General features: G+C 61.6%; 12 protein-coding genes across 12 annotated transcripts; 7 read left to right on the top strand and 5 right to left on the bottom strand.

Moving 5' to 3' along the window:
• Positions 1-419: 419 nt before the first annotated feature.
• On the top strand, positions 420-2,117 carry PAN0_018d5662 (t-complex protein 1, gamma subunit; the record flags this gene model as incomplete). Its single annotated transcript, XM_014798891.1, has 1 exon — positions 420-2,117. One exon carries the CDS (start codon positions 420-422, stop codon positions 2,115-2,117), a length of 1,698 nt encoding a protein of 565 aa, XP_014654377.1.
• A 698-nt stretch (positions 2,118-2,815) lies between these two features.
• On the bottom strand, positions 2,816-5,968 carry PAN0_018c5661 (uncharacterized protein; the record flags this gene model as incomplete). The annotated part of the gene is made up of 1 exon (XM_014798890.1): positions 2,816-5,968. One exon carries the CDS (start codon positions 5,966-5,968, stop codon positions 2,816-2,818), a length of 3,153 nt encoding a protein of 1,050 aa, XP_014654376.1.
• Positions 5,969-6,780: 812 nt separating this feature from the next.
• On the top strand, positions 6,781-8,877 carry PAN0_018d5660 (MTHFR-domain-containing protein; the record flags this gene model as incomplete). The annotated part of the gene is made up of 1 exon (XM_014798889.1): positions 6,781-8,877. One exon carries the CDS (start codon positions 6,781-6,783, stop codon positions 8,875-8,877), a length of 2,097 nt encoding a protein of 698 aa, XP_014654375.1.
• Positions 8,878-8,893: 16 nt separating this feature from the next.
• On the bottom strand, positions 8,894-10,108 carry PAN0_018c5659 (uncharacterized protein; the record flags this gene model as incomplete). Its single annotated transcript, XM_014798888.1, has 3 exons — positions 8,894-8,925; positions 9,004-9,047; positions 9,111-10,108. 3 exons carry the CDS (start codon positions 10,106-10,108, stop codon positions 8,894-8,896), a joined length of 1,074 nt encoding a protein of 357 aa, XP_014654374.1.
• Positions 10,109-10,713: 605 nt separating this feature from the next.
• Positions 10,714-11,220, top strand: PAN0_018d5658 (uncharacterized protein; the record flags this gene model as incomplete). The annotated part of the gene is made up of 1 exon (XM_014798887.1): positions 10,714-11,220. One exon carries the CDS (start codon positions 10,714-10,716, stop codon positions 11,218-11,220), a length of 507 nt encoding a protein of 168 aa, XP_014654373.1.
• A 1,010-nt stretch (positions 11,221-12,230) lies between these two features.
• On the top strand, positions 12,231-13,925 carry PAN0_018d5657 (glutamate decarboxylase; the record flags this gene model as incomplete). Its single annotated transcript, XM_014798886.1, has 1 exon — positions 12,231-13,925. The coding sequence occupies one exon, from the start codon at positions 12,231-12,233 to the stop codon at positions 13,923-13,925; it is 1,695 nt and encodes a 564-aa protein (XP_014654372.1).
• Positions 13,926-14,060: 135 nt separating this feature from the next.
• PAN0_018c5656 (uncharacterized protein) lies at positions 14,061-16,673 on the bottom strand (the record flags this gene model as incomplete). The annotated part of the gene is made up of 1 exon (XM_014798885.1): positions 14,061-16,673. One exon carries the CDS (start codon positions 16,671-16,673, stop codon positions 14,061-14,063), a length of 2,613 nt encoding a protein of 870 aa, XP_014654371.1.
• Positions 16,674-17,270: 597 nt separating this feature from the next.
• On the bottom strand, positions 17,271-19,856 carry PAN0_018c5655 (actin cytoskeleton organization protein; the record flags this gene model as incomplete). The annotated part of the gene is made up of 1 exon (XM_014798884.1): positions 17,271-19,856. The coding sequence occupies one exon, from the start codon at positions 19,854-19,856 to the stop codon at positions 17,271-17,273; it is 2,586 nt and encodes an 861-aa protein (XP_014654370.1).
• A 513-nt stretch (positions 19,857-20,369) lies between these two features.
• On the top strand, positions 20,370-21,127 carry PAN0_018d5654 (uncharacterized protein; the record flags this gene model as incomplete). The annotated part of the gene is made up of 2 exons (XM_014798883.1): positions 20,370-20,633; positions 20,711-21,127. 2 exons carry the CDS (start codon positions 20,370-20,372, stop codon positions 21,125-21,127), a joined length of 681 nt encoding a protein of 226 aa, XP_014654369.1.
• A 412-nt stretch (positions 21,128-21,539) lies between these two features.
• PAN0_018d5653 (lysocardiolipin acyltransferase) lies at positions 21,540-22,922 on the top strand (the record flags this gene model as incomplete). The annotated part of the gene is made up of 1 exon (XM_014798882.1): positions 21,540-22,922. One exon carries the CDS (start codon positions 21,540-21,542, stop codon positions 22,920-22,922), a length of 1,383 nt encoding a protein of 460 aa, XP_014654368.1.
• A 62-nt stretch (positions 22,923-22,984) lies between these two features.
• On the bottom strand, positions 22,985-24,358 carry PAN0_018c5652 (3-methylitaconate isomerase; the record flags this gene model as incomplete). The annotated part of the gene is made up of 1 exon (XM_014798881.1): positions 22,985-24,358. One exon carries the CDS (start codon positions 24,356-24,358, stop codon positions 22,985-22,987), a length of 1,374 nt encoding a protein of 457 aa, XP_014654367.1.
• Positions 24,359-24,555: 197 nt separating this feature from the next.
• Positions 24,556-26,568, top strand: PAN0_018d5651 (UDP-glucose 4-epimerase; the record flags this gene model as incomplete). The annotated part of the gene is made up of 3 exons (XM_014798880.1): positions 24,556-24,753; positions 25,197-25,464; positions 25,544-26,568. 3 exons carry the CDS (start codon positions 24,556-24,558, stop codon positions 26,566-26,568), a joined length of 1,491 nt encoding a protein of 496 aa, XP_014654366.1.
• Positions 26,569-26,998: the final 430 nt, after the last annotated feature.

The following is a 26,998-nucleotide window of genomic DNA, read 5'->3' as shown; positions in this document are numbered from 1 at the left end:
GTCCAGCACAGCTCCCACACCTGTGACAAGGTTCGGGCACAACTCGAGATGCCGGCCACTGTAATCTGCACCAACCCACAGCAGTCACGGGTGCCGGGCTGCTGTGCCAACCGCATGAGTGGAATCGGGAAGATCTCGAAAATCGCCACCCGATGCGCCTCGAAAAAAGGGCGTCGGTCGCGGCGGCTCGCTTTTGAGAAGAAGCTGGAAGAAGGCAAAGAGCAACGCGCAGCAGTCGAAAGCGGCGCGCGCGCCGTCCAAGGGGAGGGCGCTGTTGCTGGTGCTGCAGTGCACAGTTGCTTCAGAGTCGGCGCGGCAGGTGCGCAAAAAGTGACACCAACCGACACCCGCTGCTCGCACCACTCTTTCGCAACACTCCATCACCTCGACACCCGTGAGCAACGCAAAGCACCGCAACCATGTCCGGACAACAGCCCGTGTTCGTGATGAACACTGGGCCCGAGCGCCAGACCGGTCGCAAGGCGCAGATCTCCAACATCACCGCCGCCAAGACCGTAGCCGACGTGATCCGCACCTGCCTGGGCCCCAAGGCCATGCTCAAGATGATCCTCGACCCCATGGGCGGCATCCTGCTCACCAACGACGGCAACGCCATCCTGCGCGAGGTTGAGGTGGCGCACCCGGCTGCCAAGTCGATGATCGAACTCAGCCGCACGCAGGACGAAGAGGTGGGCGACGGCACCACGAGCGTCATCATCCTGGCGGGCGAGATCCTGGCACAGTCGCTGCCGCAGCTCGAGCGCGGCATCCACCCGGTCGTCATCATCTCGGCGTTCAAGAAGGCGCTCGCACGCGCACTCGAGATCGTCGAGCAGATTTCGGTGCCCGTCGACGTGGCCAACGACAAGGAGATGCTGGCGCTCATCAAGACGTCCATCGGCACCAAGTTTGTGTCGCGCTGGTCGGAGCACATGTGCAAGCTGGCGCTCAAGGCGGTGCGCACCGTAGCCATGGTCGACGGTGCCGCCGGCTCGTCGGCTGCTGCGGATCCGACCAAGACGGTGGACATCAAGCGCTACGCGCGCGTCGAAAAGGTGCCCGGCGGCACCATCGAGGAGTGCCGCGTGCTCGACGGCGTCATGCTCAACAAGGACGTCACGCATCCCAAGATGCGCCGCCGCATCGAGAATCCGCGCATCATGCTGCTCGACTGTCCGCTCGAGTACAAGAAGGGCGAGTCGCAGACCAACATCGAGATCACGCGCGAGGAGGACTGGAACAAGATCCTCGAGATCGAGGAGCAGCAGATCCAGTCCATGTGCGAAAAGATCATCGAGTTCAAGCCCGACCTCGTCTTTACCGAGAAGGGCGTGTCGGATCTGGCGCAGCACTTCCTGCTCAAGGCCAACATCACCTGCATCCGCCGCGTGCGCAAGACTGACAACAACCGCATCGCGCGCGCCACGGGCGCCGTGATTGTCAACCGCGTCGACGACCTGCGCGATGCCGACATCGGCACGCGCTGCGGCCTCTTCCACATTGAAAAGCTCGGCGACGAGTACTTCACCTTCCTCGAGCAGTGTCGCGAGCCCAAGGCGTGCACGATCCTGCTGCGCGGTCCGTCCAAGGACATCCTCAACGAGATCGACCGCAACCTGGCGGATGCCATGGCGGTGGCGCGCAATGTCGTATTCAACCCGCTGCTTTCGCCCGGTGGAGGTGCCACCGAGATGGCGATTGCCTATGGACTTTCCGAATACGCCAAGGAGCTCGAGGGAGTGGAGGTGGGGCCGATCCGGGCGGTGTCGGATGCGATGGAGGTGATCCCGCGCACGCTCATCCAGAACTGTGGCGGCAATGCGATCAAGACGCTCACCACGCTGCGTGCCAAGCACGCCAACGGCGAGCACTCGTACGGCGTCGACGGCGAGACGGGCAACGTGGTCGAGATGAAGGAGTACGGTCTCTACGAGTCGGCAGCGGTCAAGATCCAGACGCTCAAGACCGCCATCGAGTCGGCATCCTTGCTGCTCAGGGTCGACGACGTGGTGAGTGCCAAGCGCGGAAGGCAGCCCGGTGGAGGTGCGGGCCCGGGCGTCCAGGCTCCCGATGCGGGTATGAACGAAGATACCGCCCCGGACATGCCCCAGATGTAGTCTCCGAGTCGTTGTATCCTTGTAGCCAAAATTTCAGCTAGTTCGAATAGTACCTCTGTCGATGCTCCAAAGTCAAGGCGTGGTGGAGAGGAGCCTGAAGTGAGAGTAGGAAGGTTGCGGATCGATTCGGCGGATCGGAAGGGCCGATAACGATCCCCCAACAAACTGAGCCGGAGCGACGCTCGCTGCAAGAAGCTGCAGGGCAAGCAGTGGAGCTGTCAAGTCTGACGACAAAAGAACCCTGGAAGATCCGAGGAACGCTGCCAAACTATGCCACATCAACTCCGCACCGCCTACCGACAAAGATCCAGATCAAGGCTTGTAGGTTGCGGGCGTGCAGAACAAGACCGGAGGAGGTGTTGAGTCTGCTTGGCCTCGTCTGCTGGCTAAGGAGCTGCGTTCACCGGTACCGGAGTGCGGCTCGCTGGGCCACTGCGCCTCAACGTTGGCAGCCTCAACGCGCTTTCTTAAAGCAAGCACGCCGCCAAGGGCAAGCAACATAATGCACGCTTTGAGATTAAACAACGAGAGCGAGTGTGTGCAGCGTGGCTGGTATCGACGATTGACAGACCAAAAAAGGGTAGAGAGCGTAGTGAAAGAACAATCAAATCAAGGGCCAAGAGTTTGGGGGGGTATGGCGGCTACTTTGCCATCTCGGGCGTGGTTGCCGACTGGGAGATGTCCATAGCAACGCTTGTCTATTCCGCCACGGCCGGCGGGGGGGTTGGTGTGCGCTCCTTATCCTTGCTCGCTGTATCCTTTCCGGTATCGACGAGTTCCTGCCCATCCCTACCGCGCCAAATGCCATCTCTCTGGTCGACCATACCATACAGCTTTGTGCTCTGATTCCGCGTCAACGCCGCCATCCACTCGTCCACAATCTGCTTCGAATCAACCATGACGTTGATCTCCTGCGAGTGGAACCACGACTGCGTATCCTGATTGCCCGACCCCAGCACCGCCACATGCCCATCAAACGCCGCAAACTTGACGTGACAATTGCGCTGCTTGCGAACAGCATTCAACGGACGCGTCATATCCTTGCCCGTATACCAATACACCTCGAGATACTTTTCGTCCCCCTTCCCCTCCCGCCTCAACTGCCGGTAAAATCCAGTCACAACCTGCTCATTCGTCCCGCCCTGAAACGGCATCGACTCGGACTTGTCGTTAAAGCCCAAGTCGAGCCACAATTCCACCGTAACGTGTCGACGCACAGCCGCCAGAACGGCAGCCTTGATCGGCGAAGCGTTGAGCGTGGGCGACTGGATGAGGACGTGCTTCTTGGCATACCGGAACCCGGCCAGCCACGCCGCATCTTGCGGATTGCGGATGTCCGAGTGGCCGGGCGTACCGTGCGGACGTCGATTGACCAGCGCCATCGGCACAGGCTCGTGCGGCTTGTGGAAGATGTACGGCTGAAAGTCGAGCACGTCGTTGAGCGCCTCCAGCTTCTCGTCCGACAGATTCTCCGCCCGGATCTCGCCCTGCACTTTCGAGTTGTTGGCAAAGTCGAGCGACTTGGTGATGGCGCTCAGCCGTTCGGCAGCCGACGACTTGGAGATCTGCGAGAGCGTGCGACGGTGCACGTTGCGGTAGCCCACCGAGCCGGGCACGCCCTCGTCGCGCTTGTTCTGCTTTGCGGGGTTTGTGTCGGCATCGGGCTTGGTGTTGAGGATGTCGTTGTTGATGGGCGGTGCTGCGGCAGGAGCGGCAGGAGCGGGTGAAGCGCTCTCTTCGGCAGGGATGGCGATCTTGAGTGGAGCTGCTGCGTCACCGTTTGAAGCTGGATCCTTGGAAGTCGTATTGTCGTCGCTTGCGAGGCTGCTGAGGGCGGGCTTGGGTGAGGAGGTGCTATCGACTGCGGTGTGGCTGCGGGCTTGTTCGACGCCGTCGTCGAGGCTCTCCTCGTCGACCTCGATGGATCTGCGCCAGTCATGGTGCTCGGTGTAGTCCTCTTCTGCAACGGCGGTGGGGATGTTGGCGCCCGAAGCGAGGGTGGTCTTTGGGCGCGGATTGCGACGCACCTCCTGAGCGACGTTTTTGGAACTGCTTTGACCGAGACCAAACACCTCGAGCGCGCCCTCCGCCCAGGCGGGCGGCTTGTGGCCCTCTTTCATCATGAGCGCCTCGACGACATCGGCGAAATGCTTGCGGGGCTGCGAGGGCGAGGCGGTATCCGACTTTTCGAGCGGAGACGCAGCAGCAGCAGCCGTGTCGGGCTTGTCCTTGGTGGTGGCTGCGCTCTGAAAGTGGGAGAAGCGCTCGCCGAGCACCTTTTGGGCCCAGAGAGCGCCAGCGTTGCGGGCGGCCTTGTCGCTGTCGACGCGTTGGTCGGCCGAGGAGGAGCGGACAGGGGAGGCGCCTGCTTTGGTGCCGAAGCTGTCCCTGCGCCTCATCTGGTCCACGACGTCGCCAAAGTGGAAGGTGATGGGGCTCTGGAGGCTCCTCTCCTTCTCTACTTCGGTGGCGGTGTCCTCGTCGTGGAGGCGCTGACGGACGTTGAGGGCGAGCTGCTTGAGCTTCTCGACGGTGATGGAAGGGAGGGAGCTCTGGTCGCCGGACATGAAGGCGGCGGGGGAGGGTGCGACGGGTGCGGGCTGTGTGAGGCAGGGGAGTGGAGGCTGGAGGCGGTTCCCCCAGCTGATGAGGGCGTGGTCGTAGACCGAGTTGACAATGTCGCCTTCGAGGCGGATGCACGCCTCGATGTTGGGGCGGTCCTGGATGTTGTTGGAGTTGATCAGGGCGACTTGACGATCGACGATGAGGAGCTTTGCGTGGAAGGTGCCCATAAGGGGGCGGTGGTAGTTGAGGATCTCGACGTTGAGGTTGGGGATGTCGCTCTCTGTGGGGAGGCCGTTGGACTTCCACATGTTGGGGGGCACGGGCTTGCGTAGGCGGAAGAGGTCAGCGAGGGTCTGAGGGCCGCGATCCCACATGAGCTTGACGACGACGCGTTCCTCTGGGGTGGGAGGGCCGAGCTGGATGGAGTCGAGATCGTGTTGGTCGTCGTCGTCGTCGTCGTCGTCTAGCAACGTGGAGTCGTCCTTGCCGGCACGAGCCATGGAGCCGGGGGCGCCCTGCTTTTCGAGGAGGTCGTCCTGCTGCTTGGCGGCCTTTTCGATTTGGGGCGTGTGCGCTGGATTGGGAGCAGCCTCTGCCGGGGTGTTGCGGCCGTTGCGCCTGGCTTCGAGAGCACGTGCCTTGCGACGCTTGAGGACGCGCCTGTTGAGTTCGCGGAGGGCGTCTGCGATGCGGTCTACGTTTTTGCCGCCCTGCCAGTAGTTGGTGAGGAGGATGACTTCGCGCCTCGCAGCTACGATGCAGTCGTAGTAGTGGCCGATGATGTCGGGGCCGGTGGAGAAGATGGAGAGCGGGACGATGCCTGTGGTTGCGAGGAGCGGGGGCGATACGACGCCAGACATGGGGTTGCGTGGGAGCGGGAGGAGGCAGTCTGCGAGGACCATGAGGTAGAGGCGGGAAGGGCCGCCTTGTTCGGGCTTCTTGTAGCCATAGCGTTGACGGACGTGATCGAGCTCGTCGTCGTCTGGCTCGCGGTTGCCTTGGTGTACGGCGCCCTTGTCCCAGACCCAGTGCTTTCCTCTGCCTTCTTCGAGCTGCTCCTTGATCTTGAAGCGGATGATGCCTCGTTTGGCTGCGGAGGGGACGGGGAAGAGGTACTTTGCTGCGTCTGTGGGTGGTAAGGTGGGATCGGCTGCTACGGCGGAAGTGATGGTGGGCTGTGTGGCCTGTGGACGCGCATCCTGTGCAGAGCCGATCTGGGAGCTGGCGGAGAGGTGCGCCTTTTCGGCGGCCTCCCTGCGGATGTGTGAGGAGCCGCAGATGGGCATGGTGCGGCGGTGGTGTCGACGAGGATGGTGGAGAGAGAAATCAAGGCGTGGATGGCATTCTGAGCAGCGTCGACGGTCGAGGCGGGGCGTGGAAGTGCGAGTGCGAGCGAAAGCAAGAGGAATGCGGCTGTGGAGGCGGCTTCGGCACGGCACAGCAGATCGGAACTCGAGCCTCCAAGGCTGACTGTCTGTCTGTCCACCTTTGCGGGTGCGTGCCGGTCGTCGTCTGGAGGCAAAGCCAGGCTTTCGCGGCACCACACGGCAGCACGGCAGCACGGCAGCCCAATCCCAGCCTGAGCTAGGTGGAGGCTGAGGTGGGGCGGTGGGGCGGTGGGGCGCGTCACAGCGATTTTAGGTGCGAAATCCAGTCGAAATGGAGCAGCTGCAGCAGAAGAGGGTCCACGCCTCGCCTCGCGCCGTGCCGAGTGGAAGCTGCAGCCGCTGCCCAGCTTGACCGCATTCACTCCTTTTCCACCTCTCACGCCCAGAAAAAGCCAAGAAGCCAAGTGCAGCGTCGACGCATCCACTTCGTCATGACCAGCGCACCCAACACGACGGCCTTTCACTCTGCACAAGCCTTGCGCCAACGTCCAAGGCCATGCCGGGCCGGACCGGTGTCCAACACAATAGCAAGCGGCGCCCCCGCCAGCTGACTGCGGGCTAGTGCGTTCGACCCACATTAGCGCCCAAGCCACGACGTCACCCTTTCTTCTGCGGCGGACTTCCGCGAATCAACTCGTCTCAATCTAACATCTGAACAAAAATTTCCACGAAGAAAGGCTCGCCTCGGAAGTCGGAGTGCGCACCATCACATGGTCTGCTCGCGTGCACTCGGGTCGAGTGTCGCTCAGCCACCATCTTGCGTTGCCAGTCTGGGAACCATGCCCGAGTCCAGCATGGCGGCCAGCAGCTCAAACTCCACGCCGGGTGCGCATGCAGCTGCGGCGCCCAACCCGGCGCACATCACCGCCAAGATCCAGCAGGCCAACGCGCGCGATGCGCCCTTCTGGTCGTTCGAGTTCTTCCCGCCAAAGACCACCCAGGGTTTGGCCAACTTGTACAGCCGCATTGCACGCATGCGCGCCAACCTCGACCCGAGCTGGATCCACGTCACCTGGGGCGCTGGCGGCACCACGGTCGAAAAGTCGCTCGAGCTCGCAGGCAGGATACAGAAGGGCAGACTCGACCCTGCCACCCCGCTCCTCTCCCCCAACGGTCAGAATGGTTCGGAGGCAGGTGAGGAGTGGCAGCATGAAAGCGCCGATGCATGCGATGTCTGTCTGCATCTCACCTGCACCAATGTCCAGAAGGCCAGTTTGGACGAGACGCTGCTCGCTGCCAAGCGGCTGGGGATTCGCAACATCCTTGCGCTTCGTGGCGATCCGCCGCGCGGCGAGGAGTACTGGGTGGCTGCCGACGAGCGCTTCCAGCACGCTACGGACCTGGTACGCTACATCCGAGACTCGCACGGCGACCACTTCTGCATCGGCGTAGCGGGCTATCCCGAGGGTCATGCCGACTATGTCGACCGCGACGTGCAGCGCGATCTGGCGTTCCTCAAGCAAAAGCAGGATGCGGGCGCGCAGTACATTGTGACGCAGCTGTTCTACGATGTGGACCGCTTCCTGGCGTGGTACAAGGACGCGCGCGCACTGGGCATCACCATCCCCATCCTACCGGGCATCATGCCGATTCAAAACTATCAGAGCTTCCGACGCATGACCAACCTGTGCAAGGTGCAGATCCCACCGCTCGTGCTCGAGGCGCTCGAGCCCATCAAGGCCGACGATGCGGCGGTCAAGGAGTACGGCGTGGCGCTGAGCATCCACATGATCGGACGCATCTTTCTCGAGTCCGATGTACGAGGATTCCATCTGTGCTCGCTCAACCTGGAAAAGAGCATCGAGCGCATCCTGGACGGGCTGGGGTGGAAGACCGATGTGGGTGCGCTTGGCGAGGCGGATGTGCGGCTGAGTGTGGTGCCTGCGCATCTGCATCTGGAGCGCACCAAGAACCAGATGCTCTCGGACCGCACGGGTGCTAATACGCCGCGCGACTTTAAGGTGACCACGCAGGAGGCGTTGAAGCGCACGCTGGCGCGCACGTCCAGCTCGTACCAGGTGCCCGAGACCACCACCTGGGACGAATTCCCCAACGGCCGCTACGGTGATTCGCGCAGTCCGGCATTCGGCGAGATGGACGGATACGGCGTCAGCCTCAAAGTTCCCGCTGCCGACGCACTGCGTATCTGGGGTCACCCCGTGACGCTGTCGGACATTTCGACGATCTTTGCGTCGTATCTCGAGGAAAAGATCGCATGCATTCCGTGGTGCGATGCGCCACTTATGAACGAAACCCTCCAGATCCGCGACCATCTTCTTGCGCTCAACCGACTCGGCGCCACTCGCGACGCAGGTAAAGGGTGGTGGTCGGTTGGATCTCAACCGGCTATTGACGGTGCACCTTCCACCGACCCCGTTGTGGGATTCGGCCCCGCGGGTGGATTTATCTTTCAAAAAGCATTCGTGGAGCTCTTCATGTCTGGGAGCGACAAGGATGCGTTGGTGGAGGCGATTGATGCCATGGGTCCGCATGCGCAGTACACCTACTTTGCCGGCAACACCCGCGGCGACTTTGTCTCGAATCTGGCCGAGGGGGAGGCGAATACGGTTACCTGGGCCGTTTTTCCGGGCAAGGAGATTGTCCAATCGACCATCATCGAGCGGGATAGCTTCGAGGCGTGGCGCGAAGAGGCATTTGGCATCTGGAATGAGTGGGCCATGTTGTTCCTGAAAACCTCGGCTAGTCGTCAGCTCATCGACAGCATCACCAACGACCGATGGCTCATGACCATCGTCCATCACGACTACAAGGATGCACAGGCGCTGTGGAAGTTTTTGGCACAGTAGAAAATGACATGCATTCTTAACGGTGCGTGGCGTAGTGTCGACGATACCCTGCAGGTCGGAATGAAGCTGCAACCAAATACTCGTTAGTCGGGATCGTGTGGCGAAGGAGGGAGGGGGGGAACTTACCAAAGTGATCGCTCGACGAATCCCACTGCGTATCTTCACACCTGCTTTGCCACGTATCAGCCAGTGCGTGTGGGGGAGCAACGAGGAGAGAGTGGGGGGTGACTTACTGGTACGTATGGCTGCATTTGTGACGACGAGGTCGGTCGGTGCCGTTGCTGCGTGTGCAATCGGCACATGCGCAGTACTCGCGCTTTGAGGAGGTGGGGATGATGCCGAGCGCTTGCAGGATCTGGCTCAGCTCAATCATACCCTGCACCGTCAGTTTACCCGATTCGGTGGCAGCCGCAGCACCACTAGAGCCCGGCTGCTCCTTGTTCGCTCCACCCCCCGAAGAATCGCCAGGCTTGGCCGCCTCTTTGCCCTTGTTCTTGTCGTCCGCTTTCTTGTCGTCTGGCTTTTTCTCTTCCGCCTTCTTCTCGTCTTGCTTCTTTTCGTCCTGCTTCTTGTTGTCTGGCTTCTTCTCCTCCGCCTTTTTGTCATCTTGCTTCCTCTTCTCGTCCTTCTTGTCGTCCTTCTTGTCGTCCTTCTTGTCGTCCTTCTTGTCGTCCTTCTTGGCCTCCTGCTTCTTGTCATCCGCCTTTTCGGCGCCCTTCTGCGCCTCCTTGCCCTTTGCCGGTTGACTGGGCTGGACGAGCTCGACCTTGCCGTCGGCGTGCACCTTGAGGAACGGCGCATCGTTGGCAGGCGCAGGCTTGAGCTCGATCTTGCCGCTCTTGGGATCGAACACGACGTACTGCGGCTTGCCTGCGTCGTGGCCCGCCTTGGCCACGTACTCCTGCCACAACTTGGCGCCCGACCATTCCTCCGCCTTGCCATCCTTGTCCTTGGCGTCCTTCGCATCCTTCTTGTCCTGCTTCGGCTGGTTCGGCTGGTTGTCTTTCTTGTCGTCCTTGGCTTTATCGTCCTTGGCTTTATCGTCCTTGGGCTTGTCCGCTTTTGGCTGTTCGTTTTTCGCCTTGGCTTCGGGTTTGGCCTCCGGTTTGGCGTTGTGAAGGGGGAGCGATTCGGCTTCGGTGCGTGTGGCACAGGCGAGGATGCCTGACAGCAGTGCTGCGGCGCCAAAGAGCAGCCCCAACACCAGACCGGCTATAGCTGCTGCACCCATGTTGCGGATTGTCCGTATGTGTGGTTGTGCGTCAAGGGTTCGAAGCAAGAGGTGGTGTAGTCACAGGTTTGTCTCATCGCCAGTTTTGGAAGGGCATCTACACGCACGGCGGCAGATAAGCTCGAGCGAAGTTAAGGTTTCACCTCTTGCGCAGACCAAGGTTCAAGCCGCGCATTTGATCATCCCAAACCAATCACAAGACTTGCTCTGGAATGCCACTTGGCGAAAGGGAGCCGTCGCCATACATCTACGCCGGAGCCGGAGGGGGAAGAGGGGAGGGTGGGATCGGGATCTTGCGCCCGATCCAGGCACCGTTGGCTGGGCATGGCGGTGTGAAAGCCGCCGAGGGTTGGATCGCCGCCCAATTTGGCAGTTGGGCGTTGCAGCGGCGGCTCATGCAGCGTCGATTACCCCGGCGTGCTCTCAAAAAAGGGCATTTGATTTGCGGAAGTTGAATTTGGCTCCTCTGCGAGGGATGGCTCCAAAGAGAACAACCTCGCCTGCAGAGAGTTCCCCCGCAGCTGCTGCCCCGGATTGGGCACTCTCGCAACTCTCCTGCCATCCACCTTTTCTCACCACCATCTCCATCCTCTTTCGCATCTTCAATGGCCCGACTCGCCCCTACACTGCTTCTCGTGGCTGTAAGCGCTGCAGCGGTGGCTGCACAGGCCGCACCACCACTCACCACCAACAATGCGCAGAGTGCGTGTGTGCAGTTTGGCTCGTGCTCCACCGCGGGCGGCAACGGCGTCGTGACCGAGACGCAGAACTCGCCCGTCACGCAGCCGGCAGGAACCCCCGCTCTGGCAACGTACACCACGCTCGACTCGGTGTACATCTCGTCGCTCGCTGCTGCAGGTGCCAGCTCAGCATACGCTGCACTTGGGGGGAACGGCGGGGCAAGCTCGGCTGTCCCACGCACGGTGACTAGTTCGGCGAGGGGAAGGGCGACAAGCACCGCTGCCGGCTCAGCTGCTTCGTCGTCCGGATCAATGGGCCTTGGTAGTCTAGGATCGTCAAACGCTGCAGTGGGCATGTCGGGAAACTCGGCTGCTTTGCAGATGCTCGCACTCGCAGCTGCCGCCGTCCTCGGCGCCGCCATGCTGCTCTGACCATCGTCCTTGCGATACGTTCGAACCTGTCGAGGCAGACGCCATGCTATTATTCGGCTTGATTATAGCCCTCGTCAACGGGTCGATCCTATTCTCTCGCTCTCTCTATCTCTTTCTACATTGATCTCTGCTCCGTCGTTACTGCGTCTATTCATGGAATCGGACCGATACCCATCTGCTCCTGTCGGGCATGTGGCTTTGTCTGAGCTTGTCTTGTCATTTCAGCGTGCGGGGCAGTGCGGGAAGAAGCCCGAACAGTGCTTGCGGTTCAAATTTACGATAGGGAATAGAAATCCAAACTGCCAAAAAAAGGAGGCGTCAAAAAGAGGGCCACGAAAAGCGGTGGAATATTCAGCCATGATTTGCCCAGCGCACGTTACCCATGGCAGCCTTCTGGCCGAGTCCGGGTGACAGAAGGTCTGGCCTCTCTCGCATAATGGACGCAAGGGATGCCGGCCGAATGGAATTGCTGTGGGCAAGAGGGAGGGATGTCGGGGAAGCCGGCGGCACGGATTGCTGCATGGAATCCAGCGGCGATTCGGCACGGCGGCGGGGTCAGCATCTGCACGAGCGCGTCATGCCCGTCCACCTTTTTCGCAGCAAGTCCCTGCGCCGAATTTTTTTTTCGCACGCTCTCCGGCAGCTGCCATTGTTGCTGGGCTGCATTGTGGGCGAGTGACGATGCAGGGCGAGAGAGCGCGTGCTAAGCTGAGTGGGAAAGCGTCGGGATCGAGCGGGCGATGCCGAGGTGCGATTGGGGCGTCGGCACAGCACAGACCATCCACCAGCGCAAACATGGACCCTGCGCGTTTGGCAGCCGCAGATGACTGCAACCGTTGGTGGCTGCGATGCTGACGCGGTTGCTTCGCTGCATCGATGGATCGCTTCGCGCGCATCGCTCGCTGCCATCCTCGCCGTGCGTATATAACCCGACTCCATGCAGCCGCACCTCTTCCCCACCAACTCGCCATCCCATCCTCCATCGCTCCAACCCCTGCAATTGACGCACGATGTCCCTCAGCAAGCACGTTGACGCGGACGAGCTGATCCAGCAAGCTGCAGACCACCCGATCCTGGGCCTCCTCCAGCATGCGGGAGGAAAAAAGTCGCACGCCTTCCATTCGGGCGCACACGCCGGGCGCTACACCACCGAGCCCATCCCCAAATACAAGATCCCCGAGAACGGCACCTCGGCCGAGGCGACATACCAGCTGCTCAGCTCGGACCTCTCGCTGGACGGCAAGCCCACTTTGAACCTCGCCTCGTTCGTGCACACCTGGATGCCCGACGAGGCGACCAAGCTCATGACCGAGACCATGATGATCAACATGTGCGACCAGGACGAGTATCCCGCCACGATGGCGATGCACGCACGATGCATCTCGATGCTCGCCGACCTCTGGAAGGCGCCCAAGGAGTACGACTCTGAGGGCAAGCGCAAGTCGGCCATGGGTGTTGCCACCACCGGATCGTCCGAGGCGATCATGCTTGCGTGTCTGGCGGCCAAGAAGCGCTGGCAGCACAGGATGAAGGAGCAGGGCAAGAGCTTCAAGGAGCCCGGACCGAATATGGTATTCGGTAGCAATGCGCAGGTGGCCATCGAAAAGTTTGCGCGCTATTTCGATGTCGAGGAGCGTCTGGTGCCTGTGTCGCACGAGAGCAGGTACTGCCTCGACATCAACAAGGCGATTGACATGGTGGACGAAAACACGATCTGCGTCGTCGTCATCCTCGGATCCACCTACACGGGCCACTACGAAGACGTCGAGGGCATGAGCAAGCTCCTCGACGCCTACCAGGCCCGCACGGGCATCGACATCCCCATCCACGTCGATGGAGCAAGTGGTGCAATGGTGGCCCCTTTTGCTACGCCCGATTTGAAGTGGTCGTTCGAACTCCCGCGCGTCAAGAGCATCAACACGTCCGGTCACAAGTTCGGCATGGTGTATCCCGGTTTGGGATGGGTGCTGTTCCGATCCAACGATCTGGTTCCCAAGGAGCTGGTGTTTGAGCTCCACTATCTAGGCTCGGTCGAGTACTCGTTTGGACTCAACTTCTCGCGTCCTGCGCATCCAGTCATCGGGCAGCTGTTCAACTTTATCAACCTCGGATTCAACGGCTACCGACGCGTTATGCAGGCCGACCTCCAAAACGCGCGTCTGCTCGCACGCGCGCTCGAAAGGAGCGGATACTACGAGGTGCTTTCCGAAATCCACCAACCCGCCTCGAACCCAGGCGCCGTGGACGAACATTCCGCCGAAGCCTACCGACCCGGTCTACCCGTCGTCTCCTTCCGCTGGTCGCAGTCGTTCCGCGAACGAAACCCGGACCTCGAACAGCGCTGGATGCAGACCCTCCTAAGGGCAAAGGGATGGATCGTTCCCAACTACAATCTGTCGCCGGATCTGGAGGATATCGACATCCTGCGTGTAGTCGTGCGCGAGAACCTCTCGGAAAGCATGATCGAACAGCTGGTGTATGATATTATCTCCATCACCGAGTCGCTCCAAAAGGATGCCGGCGACGGAGGATTCCGCAAGCTCGCCCAACTCACCTCCAAGCACGTCTCTCCTCCCGTCGGCACCACCGCCGAGAAGGATGCTGCCAGGTCCACCGGTCATCCCAACCCGGCTCACGATAAGCACCGCGGTGGTCTGCCGCACGGCTCGGGTCACCGTGCCAAAGGCTACTCCAAGCAGTGCTAGTCTCCACCCACACACTGTGCAATTTTTCAGGTCTCGCTTGGATCCCCCCAGCATGCAAGGATAAGATTGAGCATTCGTGACGGTGTGAAGGACGCGCGGGGTATACGTGTGAGCGGTGGAGATCTGTGGTCCAAGTTATGCGGTGTCGATGTGTTTCTTGCGCGTGCCCGCGACGCCGTTACCGATGATGGTGCTGACGCGACGCAGACGCATCTTGACACTGCGCATGCTGGGCGCTAAGATGCTCCTGCGATCGCTAGTCGAAGCTGCATCGTCCAACCGCCAGCCTGTCTTCTCCACCGCGGGCGGTGTAGGCGGTCTTGGCGGAATGATCGTCTCGACCACCAACAGCCACGGCGTATCGCCCGGATACCTCGGCACGTCAGCTTCATTCGCATCCTGCACCGCTGCCACCGCCGCGCCCGTCGCCTTGTTCAGCTGCACAAACAGCATGGCGGGCAACGAGCAGCAGGGCGATGCATCCAGCAGCTGGTCCTGCCATACAATCGCCAGCGCCGTATCGTGCTCCACCATCCTAGCCGCCGTGACGGTATGCCGCGCCTGCACCTGCGCGCGTGCCAGCTCGACGGGTGGAAGCACCGTGCGCCGTCGGGATCCACCGGATGCCGAAGAGCGCACGCGATGCAGCCCGCGCTGGCTTCGTCGCGAGGGAAGCGTCGCCGACACTGGGCGGAGATCAAATTCGGACAGCGAGAGCTCCGACGACGCCGTACTCATCCCACCGAACCCTTCCTCGGAAAACGAGCGCCACGAAGCAGACGGCTCGAGCCCGCCACTGAACACCTCGTCGCTCACACGTGCGCCTGGCGCAGCGTTGTCGGCAACCACCTCGACCGCCTCGGCCTCTTGCAGCAACTTGGTATCCACCAGCGGCACGGGCTTGCGGCGCGGCGTGCCCAGTTTGACGTCCGAAGTGCGTGGCGTCGCAGTACCCGTGCTGCTGCGCGGCACGTTCTCAGGCAGCGGCGCCAGCTGCGCCACCCCCACCATGCCCAGGTTGGTGCGCAGATCCGACAGCGACTGCGACCGCCTCCGGGCCGCCTTAATCTGGGCTTCGACTTTCTTATCGTCGGCCAGGACGGCGTGCGGTGTGGCTGCTGCGGCAGCAGCACTCGCAAGGCTCGCATTAGTATCCTCCTCGCCCACGGCCAGCTCCTTGTCCACCAGACCTAGGATGCGCACATGCTCATCGATGAGCAGCCGGCTCGCATTGGTGCTGGCGTCCTGGTGGTCGAGCTGCATCATGACCGCTGCCCACAGCTCTCCGTGCTCGCCCTGGATCGTATAGGCCGCCTGTGCATCGAGCGCGTCTGCGAGCGTAGCCGAAGGCGTGCGCGGCTTGGACTGCGACACCACCATGTTGTCCGATCGTAGGTCGATGCGCAGCGTGGGCACGGCGCGCGCCGCAAACACCGCTGGCAGCGAAGGACACTGCGCGCCCGGGCGCACGTGCGGATAGCTCTGCACGAGCTCGGTCAGCCTGAGCGGCATGGAGAAAGTGACGGCGGCCTGGGAGCGAATGTGCGCAAGCAGCAGATGCTCCGCGACGCCCGCGGCGCGATTCACGGCGTCGACAAGCTCGTCAACGGTGGGTGGCGGATGCGCGACGCCGATGCGGCCAAAGAGCCAGAACCCAAGCACCTTGCAGATCTGAGCGGCAGGCATGTGGTTGGTGCTCGAGTGGGCGGCTACGGACGCCATGAGGTCGAGCGTCTCGCTGAGCAGCTCTGCGGTGGCGATGGGCAGCTTGGGATGGAGCAGGTCGGCAATTGCGCGTGCCGGGTACGCAGCTGCGCGCTCGGCAGCCGCAAAGACCTCGTACCACTCGTCGGCGTCCTTGGAGTCAAAGTCCGCGCAGCGCAACCGCAAATGTCGCAGTCCCCACTTCATGACGGCGACGACGTCGTGTGGCGCAGCGTAGCGCAGCTCCTTGTCGAGCTCGTCGCGCGCCACGCTCGCCTTGGCGTGGTGGTCCGCGGCGGGTGCGGGGGCGTTGCGACCGAAACTATCGAGGGCGTTGTCGGGGAGGATGGGAAAGACAGCCATGTAGGTGGACGGGTCGACGGAGAGGAGGAAGAGCTGGATCATGTGGAGCAGCTGGTCGTGCGATTCGGCGATGCGAAACGGCCTAAAGAGGCCCGGGGTGTCGAGACCGCGCTCGCGGATGTGGACGCCACACATGCGCACGAGATCCCGGGCGTTGTGAACGTCGAGCCTGGCGTTGGCCATGGCGTCGAGCATGCGTTTGCGCTGCAGACCCTTTGGCTTGGGCCGCGTCTCGGCCGCAGCATAGGCTGCGTTGGACTCGGCGATGATGGCTGCGGCGGCGCTAGGCTGGCCTGCTGCGTCGGAACGGCGCGTGACGATGGGGTTTGCGGTGTCCGAAGCGCGCGGTGCGGCGGTGCCTGCGTCGAGATCGAGCACGAGCGCAGGCGGGAGCGACGGCACCGGCGGGGGTTTACGACGTGCGAATCGACGAAAGAAGCGCGAGGTGCGCGACGCGGTGCTGGCGGAGCTGAGCGCCGAGGTGGAGAGATTGGAGTCGTGGCTGCTAAACACCTTTTCGTCGGTCATATCGTAGGAGGCCGTATTGAGCTGGGTGTTGCTCGGTTGTGCATGCTTGCGAGAGCGGCCGAAGATCTTGCGGGTGTTGGACATGCTGGCATCGGCGTTGGGTGGACTCGCGTAGGAGTTGAGGAGCGAGGTGGCGGGCGCGACAGCGGCCATTGCAAAGGAAGATCGTGCCGCGTTGGCAGATGGAGCACGCCTAGACCCGCGGATATGGATATCGTGGTGGTGGTGGTGGCTAGAGAGCAAGGAGCAAGGAGCAAGGAGCAAGGAGCAAGGAGGAGCGTGTGCATGCGTGCGTGCGTCCACTGGCTCTACTCTGGCTCGGCAGCGCGGGGCAAAGCAGGGCCAAGCAGGGCCAAGCAGGGCCCGAGAGCTGAAAGCCGAGCGAGAAAGGGAGAAAGGGAGAAAGGGAGAGAGAGAGAGAGCTGCTCAACTGCACAACTCGACGCGCGCGCTGTCACTCTTTTTCGAATGCATGCGGCTGCACTTTTTGATGCACCTCTGCTGCACTGCTGCATGCAAAGGCGCAGCGGAAAAGATTTCGAGAAGCACCAAAAATCCCCAATTTTGAGCTTTTTTTTTGGTTCAATTTTCCCCTTTGTCGCGCCGCGCCGCGTCACGCCAGCATCCACACGCGTCTCGGCCTGCCCTCCCGCGCCGACTCCCCGCTTTCGTCCCGAGGTTCGAGGTCCAAGCCACTCCGGCTCAATGTGATAAGGATATGGTGTGGCTGCTATTGCAATGAGAACCATGTCACAGCGCATCACGCAGGGCGTCGCGCAGGTTGGCGAACACCTTGGTCCAGCAGCGTGCCACATTGTCGCGCGTCGACTGCATCAGCTGCGCGACACGCTCGGCGCCCACGGCAGCCAGCCCTTGCTCGAGCACCGCTGGCTTGGTCAGTACCTGCGTCGACCGCGTGAGGTGGTTGACGAGCGTCGCAAGTTCGGCCAGGTGCGTCTGGCATGCCGCCTTGGATTCGGCGTCGAGCAGCGCCTCGGTGTGGTACACCGCCTCGAGCGCCAGACCCACCTCGTGCACCACATCCACCGGTCGCACCATCCGCTCGGCACCACCCGCTCCGCCGCCAACCACGTCCACTACGGTGCGTGTGGTCGTCTTGGCCGCCTCGAGCAGCTCGAGTAGCCGGCTTGCCTCGAACGACCCATTGCGCGCCGCGGCCACGAGCTCCACCAGCGCCTTCTCGCGCTCCGTCAGCGCAACCAAATCTTCATCCTTGATTCCTGCTCCTCCTTCATCGTCTGCTAGCGTAAGTGCAATGCTGCGCACCCATCCTGCGTCCTGTCGTGGCCCCACCTGCGTGAGCTCCTCCACACTCGGCGTTGCCATGGGCTGGTAGTTGACCAGCACCGAATAGTCGCGCTGGTCACTCGTACCCGCCTTCAAATCCGCCCGGACGCTCGCCACGCTGTTGCTAATAGCCGCTCCAAACGTCGATCGCTGCTCGTCGTCTGCAAAGTTGCCGCGCCTGTGCAGATGCGATCTCGCCTCCTCGAGCCGCACCACCTGGCGCTGCAACGACCGCTCGAGCGCCTCGCCAAACTGGACGAACTCCTCGACGCGCGAGTAGATGCCGTGCTCGAGCGCCTTGCCGATCATCTCGGGCGTCGAATTCGCATTCTCCTCGTAGATCGCCTGCGCCGTCGAGAGCGTTCGCACGGCCATCTTGTATGTCCCCTCGTCGGCCGCCTTTGCGTTCCTGCCCGTGGCGGAAAAGGCAGAGCATCGCTCGCTGACCAGGTGCGACAGCGTATCCGCCTGCACGCTCTTGAGGCCCAGCAGGCCGTAGTGGATCAAGGCCCGGTCCAACGCGCCCGCCAGCGTGTAGCTTCGAATGAGCAGCATGCGCAACTGGTAGCCCTTGCTGCTCTTGGTGAGCCCGAATTCGAGCAGCCCAATCACCTGGAACAGGTACACCAGCTTGCCACCGGAAAGGCGGTATGCCGACAGAAGCGCCTGCACTGCAAGCAACGCAATGTCATCCGCCGGCTGCATCTCGGTTTCCGGCAGATCCTTGCCCACCGAAAGCCCGTCCACGTACCGTGCCACCAGCTCCGCCGCGAGCGCAGCCTCGGATTCTTCGCTCAGACCGCTTGCCGTCTGCACCGCGCGCGTGATCTTGGCGATCGAGATGTACGTCCGCAGCTCCGCCTCGGTCTTGACCGACAGCGGCTTGGTCTTCTCCTTGAGCACTGCACTGAGCTTGCTGCGAGAGTCGCTCGATAGCGCACCCAGGTACGGAAGCAGGTCTTCGTGGCAGCACGCCTTGGTGCCAAACGTGTCAAAGTACGCCACCACCTTGGCATACAGCTGCGCCTCAACTTCTGGCTCGACCTGCATGCGTTTGCGCCACACCTCGAGCTCGGCCAGTCGAACGCTACGATCTTTGACCGCGCCCTTGACGCTCAGCAGCACATTGATCTTTTTGTGCGCCGCCATCAGCTCGTCCTTCCCTCGCTTCTCGGCTGCATCCAGGAATCCGCTAAAGTGCGCCCAGTTTCGACTGCCGCCGTCGATCCGCGCCCAGCAGCTCTGCTCGACGTACTGCCACTTGTTCAGCTCCCTGGCCAGATCGGTGCGCGTGAACTCCAGACTAAGGTTGCGGTCGCACAGCGCATGTCCCACCGAGCCCTCGGTAGCCACCAGCTCGAAAGCTTCCGCCTTTTTGCCCTGTCGGACGAGCACCTGCAGCTGGAGGCAGAGCGCCTCCTCGTCGTTGAGGCCGAGCGGTTTCGTCTCGATCTGCTTTTCGATCATCCGCTGGCTGAGCGGCAGTGCGAGCGCTGCTCCTGGTGCCTTGGCATCGCGCGCCAGCAGCACATACGACAGGATGGACCACCAAAAGTACTCGTCCGCAAACCGGCCTTTCCCCTGCTTGCGCTGTGCAAACGACTTGTGCATCTTGAGCGACAGCTGCTGTGCCTTTTGAAATGACTGACACTTGATGAGCGCCAGGAACGTCTGGCGCGCAAGATCCTCGTCGTTCGGATTGTTCTTCACCGCCGTCTCGAGCAGCGCCACTTCGTCCTGCCGCCGACCGAGCCGACCCAAACACCATGTGAGTGGTGTGAGCGCATTCTCGTGCCCCTTGGGAAGACCGCGGGCGATGAGCTGCGTGCAGATCGTGTTGGCCTCGTCGCGCTTTGCCGAGCGCACGAGCGCAAGAGCCTTGAGCGCCGACGCCAGCGCCAGTTCGGGCTGCGTATGCAGGATGCGATCGGCATGACGCACTGCGAGCGTGTTGTTGCCAGTGTCGATGGCGTTGTAGATGGGCGCACACGTGCGTTCGGCCAGCATGGCCACCGGATTGAACGCCATGCCGAGTTGCAGCCCGAGGAGCGCCCACGCAGACTGCGGTCGAAAGCGTACCGACGCAAAAGGTGCCAAGTGGGAAGGTGGTGCGCGCGCCCAAGAGCGTAAGGCTGTCGAGAGGAATGCGAACAGCGTTGCTTCACGCTCGGAGTCCAAGCGCAAGGAATGGTGGGAGGAAGAGCTCTGACTGTGCCCGCTTCTTCTTGACTCTCTCGACAGGTGGAGCCCGAGATCCGACGCGGAGCCTCGAGTCATTCAATTCTGATCTTATCACGACTGCAACTACGGACGTCAAAGTTTGATTGGGACTGCGTGTTTGCAGTTGAATTTTTGGATCCGGCTCGATCACGAGGCCCAGTTGCAAAGCGACACCGCGATCCCACCCGAGAGGCGATTTCGGGACGGTCGCAGCAGATCCACCTCGCTCGACCCTCCACCTGCACACTCTGTGACTGCTTCGAGACGTTGCTGCACGCATCTCCTCCTCCTCCGCCCATTTTGTCTGGAGCAACGATCAGCATGGCAGCAACACGCCTTGTGCTTGCGCCATTAGGCGGCATCTTTGTGGCTACCTCGCTGCTCTACACCTTCCGACACACGATCGCTGTGCGCACGCACGACACCGCCGTAGCGCTCAACCGCATCCAACTGCAGCTCAACGACATTGACCCGGACAACTGGGACAAGGAGGGCAAGCAGCGCGTCTCGCGCGAGCAGCTCAAGCCCGCATACGTCGCGCCCGTGCGTCCGACGGTCACCGAGGAGATCAAGGCTCGATGGAACGTAAGTTCCCCCCACTCGTCCAAAGGACCAAGCCACGGTGAAACGTTACTGACAACTCTATCTGTGGGGCTGAACAGGAACATCTCATTGGTGCGGTCAGCACGCTGGCGAACGCCGACTACTACGAGCTGTTTTCCAACGGGATTGTTTCGGCCAAGAACATGGTGACCAAGCTGGGATCGTCGGAAAGCGCGAATGCATCCGTGGGCGCGCCGTTGCAAGCGCAGGTTGCAGCGACAGGTGGCATCAAAACGGGCGTCATCAACACGCAGGGCGTCTCGCTGCGCGACGAGTCCAGCGCCGCCGCCGCCGCACGCGATGCTGTGCGCGGACCAGGAAGCAGCTTCGGCTCGCGCATCGCCCGTGCCGTCGGCCTCGATGCCGGCAAGGTAGAAAAGGTGGTCGAGGCGAAAACAGGACCAGGCCTCGGAAAGGTCGGCGATGGTTCGGTGGGCAGAACCTTCTACCTCGGCGAGGGAACCAGTTTGCGTTAGAGTTCCAACGTGCCCGTCTTGCTGCAACCGGTAATACAGACGTGCCCCGAATTGACATGGAATCGCGGAAGCATCGAGAGACGGCCCAGTTGTGTTGCCTGACAGCTTCATTGCAGCTGAGGCTAGGCATGACGCTTCTGTCGAGTGAGAGCGCAGAGCAGCAGCAAAAGACCAGCTGGGCGAGCAGAGGTCTTAACACTTTCATGCTTTTTCGCCAGAGTGGAGGAATCCACGGCAGCTGAGCACGGACGCGTTGCCCGTCTCGGAATGCTCGAGCCGAGGCGCAGTGAAGTCACTGAGCCAAGGGTCCTGCTCAGCCCTTTCTGACATCCACCATCATCTGAGCAACGTCTCAGCTCCATCACTCGTGGGCTCATTCTCTCCGCCACCCGCCCTCTAGACCCTGCACACCATGCCAGCTGACGTTGCTGCTGCGTCGAAAGACGAGGTGCGCGCCAAGACGGGCATCGCCGCGCCATACACAGTGCCCATCGCCCAACGCGCTCCCAAGTCGACACTCGTGCAGACGATCCTCTTCGCGCTCGTCTTCAACTTCTGCATCGTGTCGGCGCACTTCTTCCAGCTCCTCTCGTGGCCGCTCTCTCTCCACCCACGCACACAACCCATCTACCGCTCGCACATCGCCTACTCGAAGCTCGCGTTCAGCCGTGCGCTGCTCGTCATCTCGCAGTTCTTCGGCCGCACGCAGCTGGTCATCTCCATCGGCGACGGCAAGGGCGGCTACATCGACCCCGAGCCGTTTGTGCACCGCGACAAGCGCACTGGTCGTGTAGTGTCGTTCGACCTGCCGAGTCGGTCGGTGTGGATGTCGAACCACCAGGTGTATACCGACTGGCTGTATCTGTGGTGTCTGGCGTACTACGCCGATCTTGCAGACAGCATCCTCATCATCCTCAAGGACTCGCTCAAGTGGATCCCCTTCATCGGCTGGGGCATGCAGTTCTACCGCTTCATCTTTCTCAAGCGCAACTGGGCGAGCGACCAGGCGCAACTCGCCAAACAACTAGGCCAAGTGGCTTCTGAAAACCATACTTCGGGCGAGAAGCCTTCGGCTACGGGGACGGCCAAGAAGTTGCTGCTGCTCATCTTTCCAGAGGGAACGTTGGTGTCGGGTAATACGCGACCGGTGTCGGCCAAGTTTGCGGAAAAGATGGGCATCAAGGATCTCGAAAACGTGCTGCTCCCGCGGTCGACGGGGCTCTTTTTCTGCCTGCGAACGCTCGCCAAGCAGATGGATGATCTGTGGCTTGTGGATTTCACCATCGGCTATCCGGGTGTGCCACCTGCGGGGTATGGACAGGACTACTACACGCTACGCTCGATCTTCATGCAGGGCGTACCGCCGCCTGCGATCCACCTGCACTTGACCCTCACGCGAATCACCCACCCCGTCAGTGGCGACACGTCATCCAACGCGCCTTCGGTAGCGGATGTGGCAACAGCACAGACCGACACACCGCCGTTGGGTGCCAATGATGCGCCGGCCGAGTCGAGTGATGCGGAGAGGACGGCGTTCGAGTCGTGGCTGCGCGCAAGGTGGACGGAAAAGGACCAACTCATGCACCGCTTCTACGCGCAAGGCGACTTTGTCGGCGGCGAGTTCACGCAGGCGGTGTCAGCAAGCAAGGTGGACGCAACGCAGCCAGGCGCAAAGTATGTGGTGCTGCCGGCTGAGCTGCGCAGCTTGCGCGAGATCGGCGACGCAGCTTGCTGGGGCATCCCGTTCATCGTTGGCTGGAATGTGCTACGACTGTACAGAAAGGTCGTTGGATAGAATCTGCAGCCTAGATATCGGAATGACAGTGTTGATCCAAGTATGCCTGTATGAGCCTTGTGCTAGGATTGCAGAATGGAGGGGGGAACGTCTACAAGGCCCTGGATGATTCTGCGCGCGGTGCGATAGTACACAATCGACTCGGGCACACTCTTGAGGCCCCTGCGCTGTTCATGCGCTGACGCAGGGCGGACCTTGACGCTTGCCTCGGAGACTCCAGCCGGCTGACCTACGCGAATGGAAAGAATCCCCCCCTGCCCTTCCGTTGTCTTGGCGTGGATGGATTGTTCGATGGTCGACTCCGGGAACGCTCTTGCGGCAGCGAGTGCCGACAGACAGGTTGCCGGGACGGTTCGATGCAGATTGCCCACGCTGACTGCGCGGATAAGCAGATCCATATGCTCCTTTGCGACCTTTTCACCCCCGGTCGTGGAGTAGCCCTGTGGGGGGGTGGGATGGACGATGCAGATCTTGGGTGCCGACGGACTGAGTGTCTTGCTCAACCACGGTGTTAGCTGTGCTGCTGCCACGCGCAGCCTATCCAAAAGCGCCATCAGGGCTACATTGGCATCCAGTTGCGCTGGTGATAGCACAGCAAGTTGTTCCGGGTCCAGTACGGAGCCAAGCGAGTCGGACGCAATAAAGATCGTGGGCAGGCCGGCGTTGATCACCGACACGCGGTACTCGGCCCCGTCAACTGAAACCGTATCGGACTGGTTTCCCGTCGGTAGCAAATCCTCACCAAGAGGAGTCTCGATGAGGATGCCCGGTGCGGTTCCTGGAACGCCCGATATGCTTACATCGCCTTCCAAGTCTGGCCACCACATCGTCTCTCCCCCGACAGCATGCAGAGTGACTGGCACATTGGCACGCACGATCTGCCCCGAACAAGCCACCAACAGCCGTGCTGGAAAAGCGAATCCATCGCCCAACCTCGGCTGCCTGCCCACCACCTCTTGGAAAGCCTCTGCGATCCTAGCCTGCTTCACGTGTCCTTCGTGCAGGCCGAAGAGTGCCACGGCCGAAACGAGATTGCCGCACGTGCTTGTCCAATCCACCTCGGTCGCCTTTTCAACGGGTACTTGGCCAAAACGATACACCAGATCCCACCCTCCCTCGCGGCGAGAAGCAAGTTGTTCGTCGTCGGCGAAATCCACACCCGCAAACGCTTCCCCCCTCGATTGGAGCCGCTTGGAAAGCTTTGAATCCGGTGCGCCCACAACGGCAGTCTTGGAAAGCGAGCTGATCCCCCCACCTAGGCCGTCGATCTGACGTTTGTCGGGATCGGGCGAGCCCATGGCATGGCAGATGATACGGTCGCGCACCAAAGGCGCAAAAGGTGCGAGGATTGAGGTGGACCACAGCAGGCCTTTGGACGTGCCACCGCGGTAGAACGAGCACGCCAGCCGTGTATGTCGCCCGAGCGCTGCTGTCATACTGTGCATAAGCCCTGATCGGGACTAGTCTGCACAGCCCCGATGAGAGCGATGGGTGGAAGCAGAGATGATGAGAGCGCACGGGAAACAATGGCGGGGGGCACCGGCAATCTGAATTGGCCTCGGCTGCGGTGGAGACGCAGGTCGGATTTCGTAGGTTTCTCACGGACTTGGCCGGCCCCACACATTGTCCGGTCATGCTGAGCCCGCAATGCGCAGCGCCGTCATCTGTGTTGCTAGCAAACACTTCTGTACTGTCGGGTCGGCGCTCGTCGCTCTTCGCACGTCAAAGCAGCGGCAGAGCACGCTCGATGCCGACCAAACGCGAGTCCAATCGATACACTACTTCCAGTCAGTCTTTTGAGTTGGGCAGTCTTTTGAGCGCACTAGACAACGTACGCGATTCAACCCTGCACCCATTAACACACAAAGAGGATGAGAGAGAGAGAGAGTGTGTGTGTGTTTCCGTGGCTATGGATGAGGATGTAGAGTGCGCACCCGATGGAAATGGGCATCCCCGATTCAAAAGAGCGGACCGAAAGGATCGACGGGCCGCATGGGCTGTGCCTTACGCCGAGCCGCCGAGCGGAGCAGCAGCTGAGAACCACTGAGCAGCTGAGCCACGGCTTTCCGACGCTCACCGCCGACCCTTTGCGCAGAGAGAGTGTTGGAGCAGCAGGCGCGTGTCGAAAAAGAAAAAGCCAAAACGCGCACTTCTTCGGAATTGGATGCGTTGCGGGAGAGGAGGTGCATTGGGCGCATCGGCCTTGTGGCGACCGCGTCTGTGCTGTCGCCTGCTGTCGCCTGCTGTCGCCCGGCTGGTGCCGTGTCATTTTAGTCATTCATTCTTCCCGTCGCCGAAGAAGCGTCTGCGCCCGCGCCTCGAGCCATTGATCGCACTTCGGAACAGCATCCTCCCCAAAGCTTCGCTTCGTTTCGCTTCCCTCCCGACCATCACCACATCCACCACCGATCAACACTCGCATCGCAAACACACTCCAACATGCCTTCCTCGAAGCCCAGGATCCTCATCCCCGGTGGTGCCGGCTACATCGGCTCGCACGTCGCCCTCGTCACCCTGCTCACCCGCAAGTACCGCGTGACTGGTAAGTTGGTGGCTCGTCGTCGTATTTGCGTTTGATCATGGCTACATGCTCACCATCCTCCTCCCTCTTTGCTCGACAGTGCTGGACAACTACCACAATGCATTCCCCGCCGCCTGCAAGCGTCTCGAACAGATCGCCATCGACGAGCTCCCCGCGGGTGCCTCGCAGCAGGACAAGGACGACTGCAAGGTGGACGTCTTCAAGGGCGACCTCCGCAGCAAGGACGACATCCGCAAGGTGTTTGACGCCTACAAGGGCGACGACAAGATCTGGGGCGTCATCCTCTGCGCCGCGCTCAAGGCCGTCGGCGAGAGCTCCGAGATCCCCATCGACTACTACGACGTCAACGTCGGCGGCCTCGTCAACCTGCTCAAGGTCATGCACGACAACGGCTGCAACCGTCTCGTGTACAGCTCCTCGGCCACCGTGTACGGTACGCCCCCCAAGGTGCCCATCCCCGAGTCGACGCGCCTCGCTCCCGAGTCGGTCTACGGCCGCACAAAGTGGATGAGCGAGATCATCATCCGCGACGTGTGCGACGCCTACCCCGAGTTCCGCGCCATCGGCCTGCGCTACTTCAACCCCGCCGGCGCGCACAAGTCGGGCAAGATCGGCGAGGACCCGCGCGGCAAGCCGGGCAACCTTCTGCCTCTGCTCGCCCAGATGGCCGTGGGCAAGTACCGCGAGGGTGGCCTCAAGGTGTTTGGCAACGACTACCCCACCCCGGACGGCACGTGCGTGCGCGACTACATCCACATCGAGGACCTCGCCGGCGGTCACGTCAACGCCGTCGAGGCGCTCGAGCGCGACGACATCTTTGCCGCCGACAAGACCGAGACGCACGGCAAGTACCGCGCCTTCAACCTGGGCAAGGGCGTCGGCATGTCGGTGCTCAACATGGTCGACGCCATGAGGAAGGTCTCGGGCTACGAATTCCCTCACACCATCGTCGACCGCCGCACGGGCGACGTGCCCGACCTCACCGCCGACCCCAGCCTCGCCGAAAAGGAGCTCGGCTTCAAGGCGACGCGCTCGCTCGACGACATGGCGCAGGACCTCTGGCGATGGCAGAGCAACAACCCGCAGGGCTACGGCGAGCAGTAGACTGTCTCACACCCTAGCTTGGGCGGTTTTGCCTCGAATGCAGACATGTAAATAAATCAACAGAGCACACTGTCGTTTCTGCCAGAGGTGTGTGAGTGAGGCGTATGGTTTTTTTTGAGAAGATCTCTCTCGAGCTGGGAGCCAGGAGCAGCAGCACGTGGGGCTGTCGAGTGGGCGGGGCTGAGCGAGACGCGTTGGTGGGGCGGCCGAGGTGTTGTTGTGGAGGCTGAACGCACCTTTTTTTGGGCGGGGCGTGCGCGTTTCAGCCAAAAAAGGGGCTTCGCACCTGGCTTTGCTGGCCAGCCTCGGTGCGCACTGCCTTTGGCCCTTGCGCTCCTCCTCAGTCCCAGCCACCACCACTTGCCGCTGCTTCATCTCCCCATCCTACGACCAACGCACGCCTACAGTGGTTGAGCTATCGTCTACGTGG

The sequence above is a fragment of the Moesziomyces antarcticus genome (genome assembly GCF_000747765.1).
Source record: "Moesziomyces antarcticus DNA, scaffold: scaffold_v10018, strain JCM 10317, whole genome shotgun sequence".
NCBI lineage: Eukaryota > Fungi > Basidiomycota > Ustilaginomycetes > Ustilaginales > Ustilaginaceae > Moesziomyces > Moesziomyces antarcticus.
Note: the sequence above shows the minus strand (reverse complement) of the source record. Positions and strands in the feature narration are given on the sequence as shown.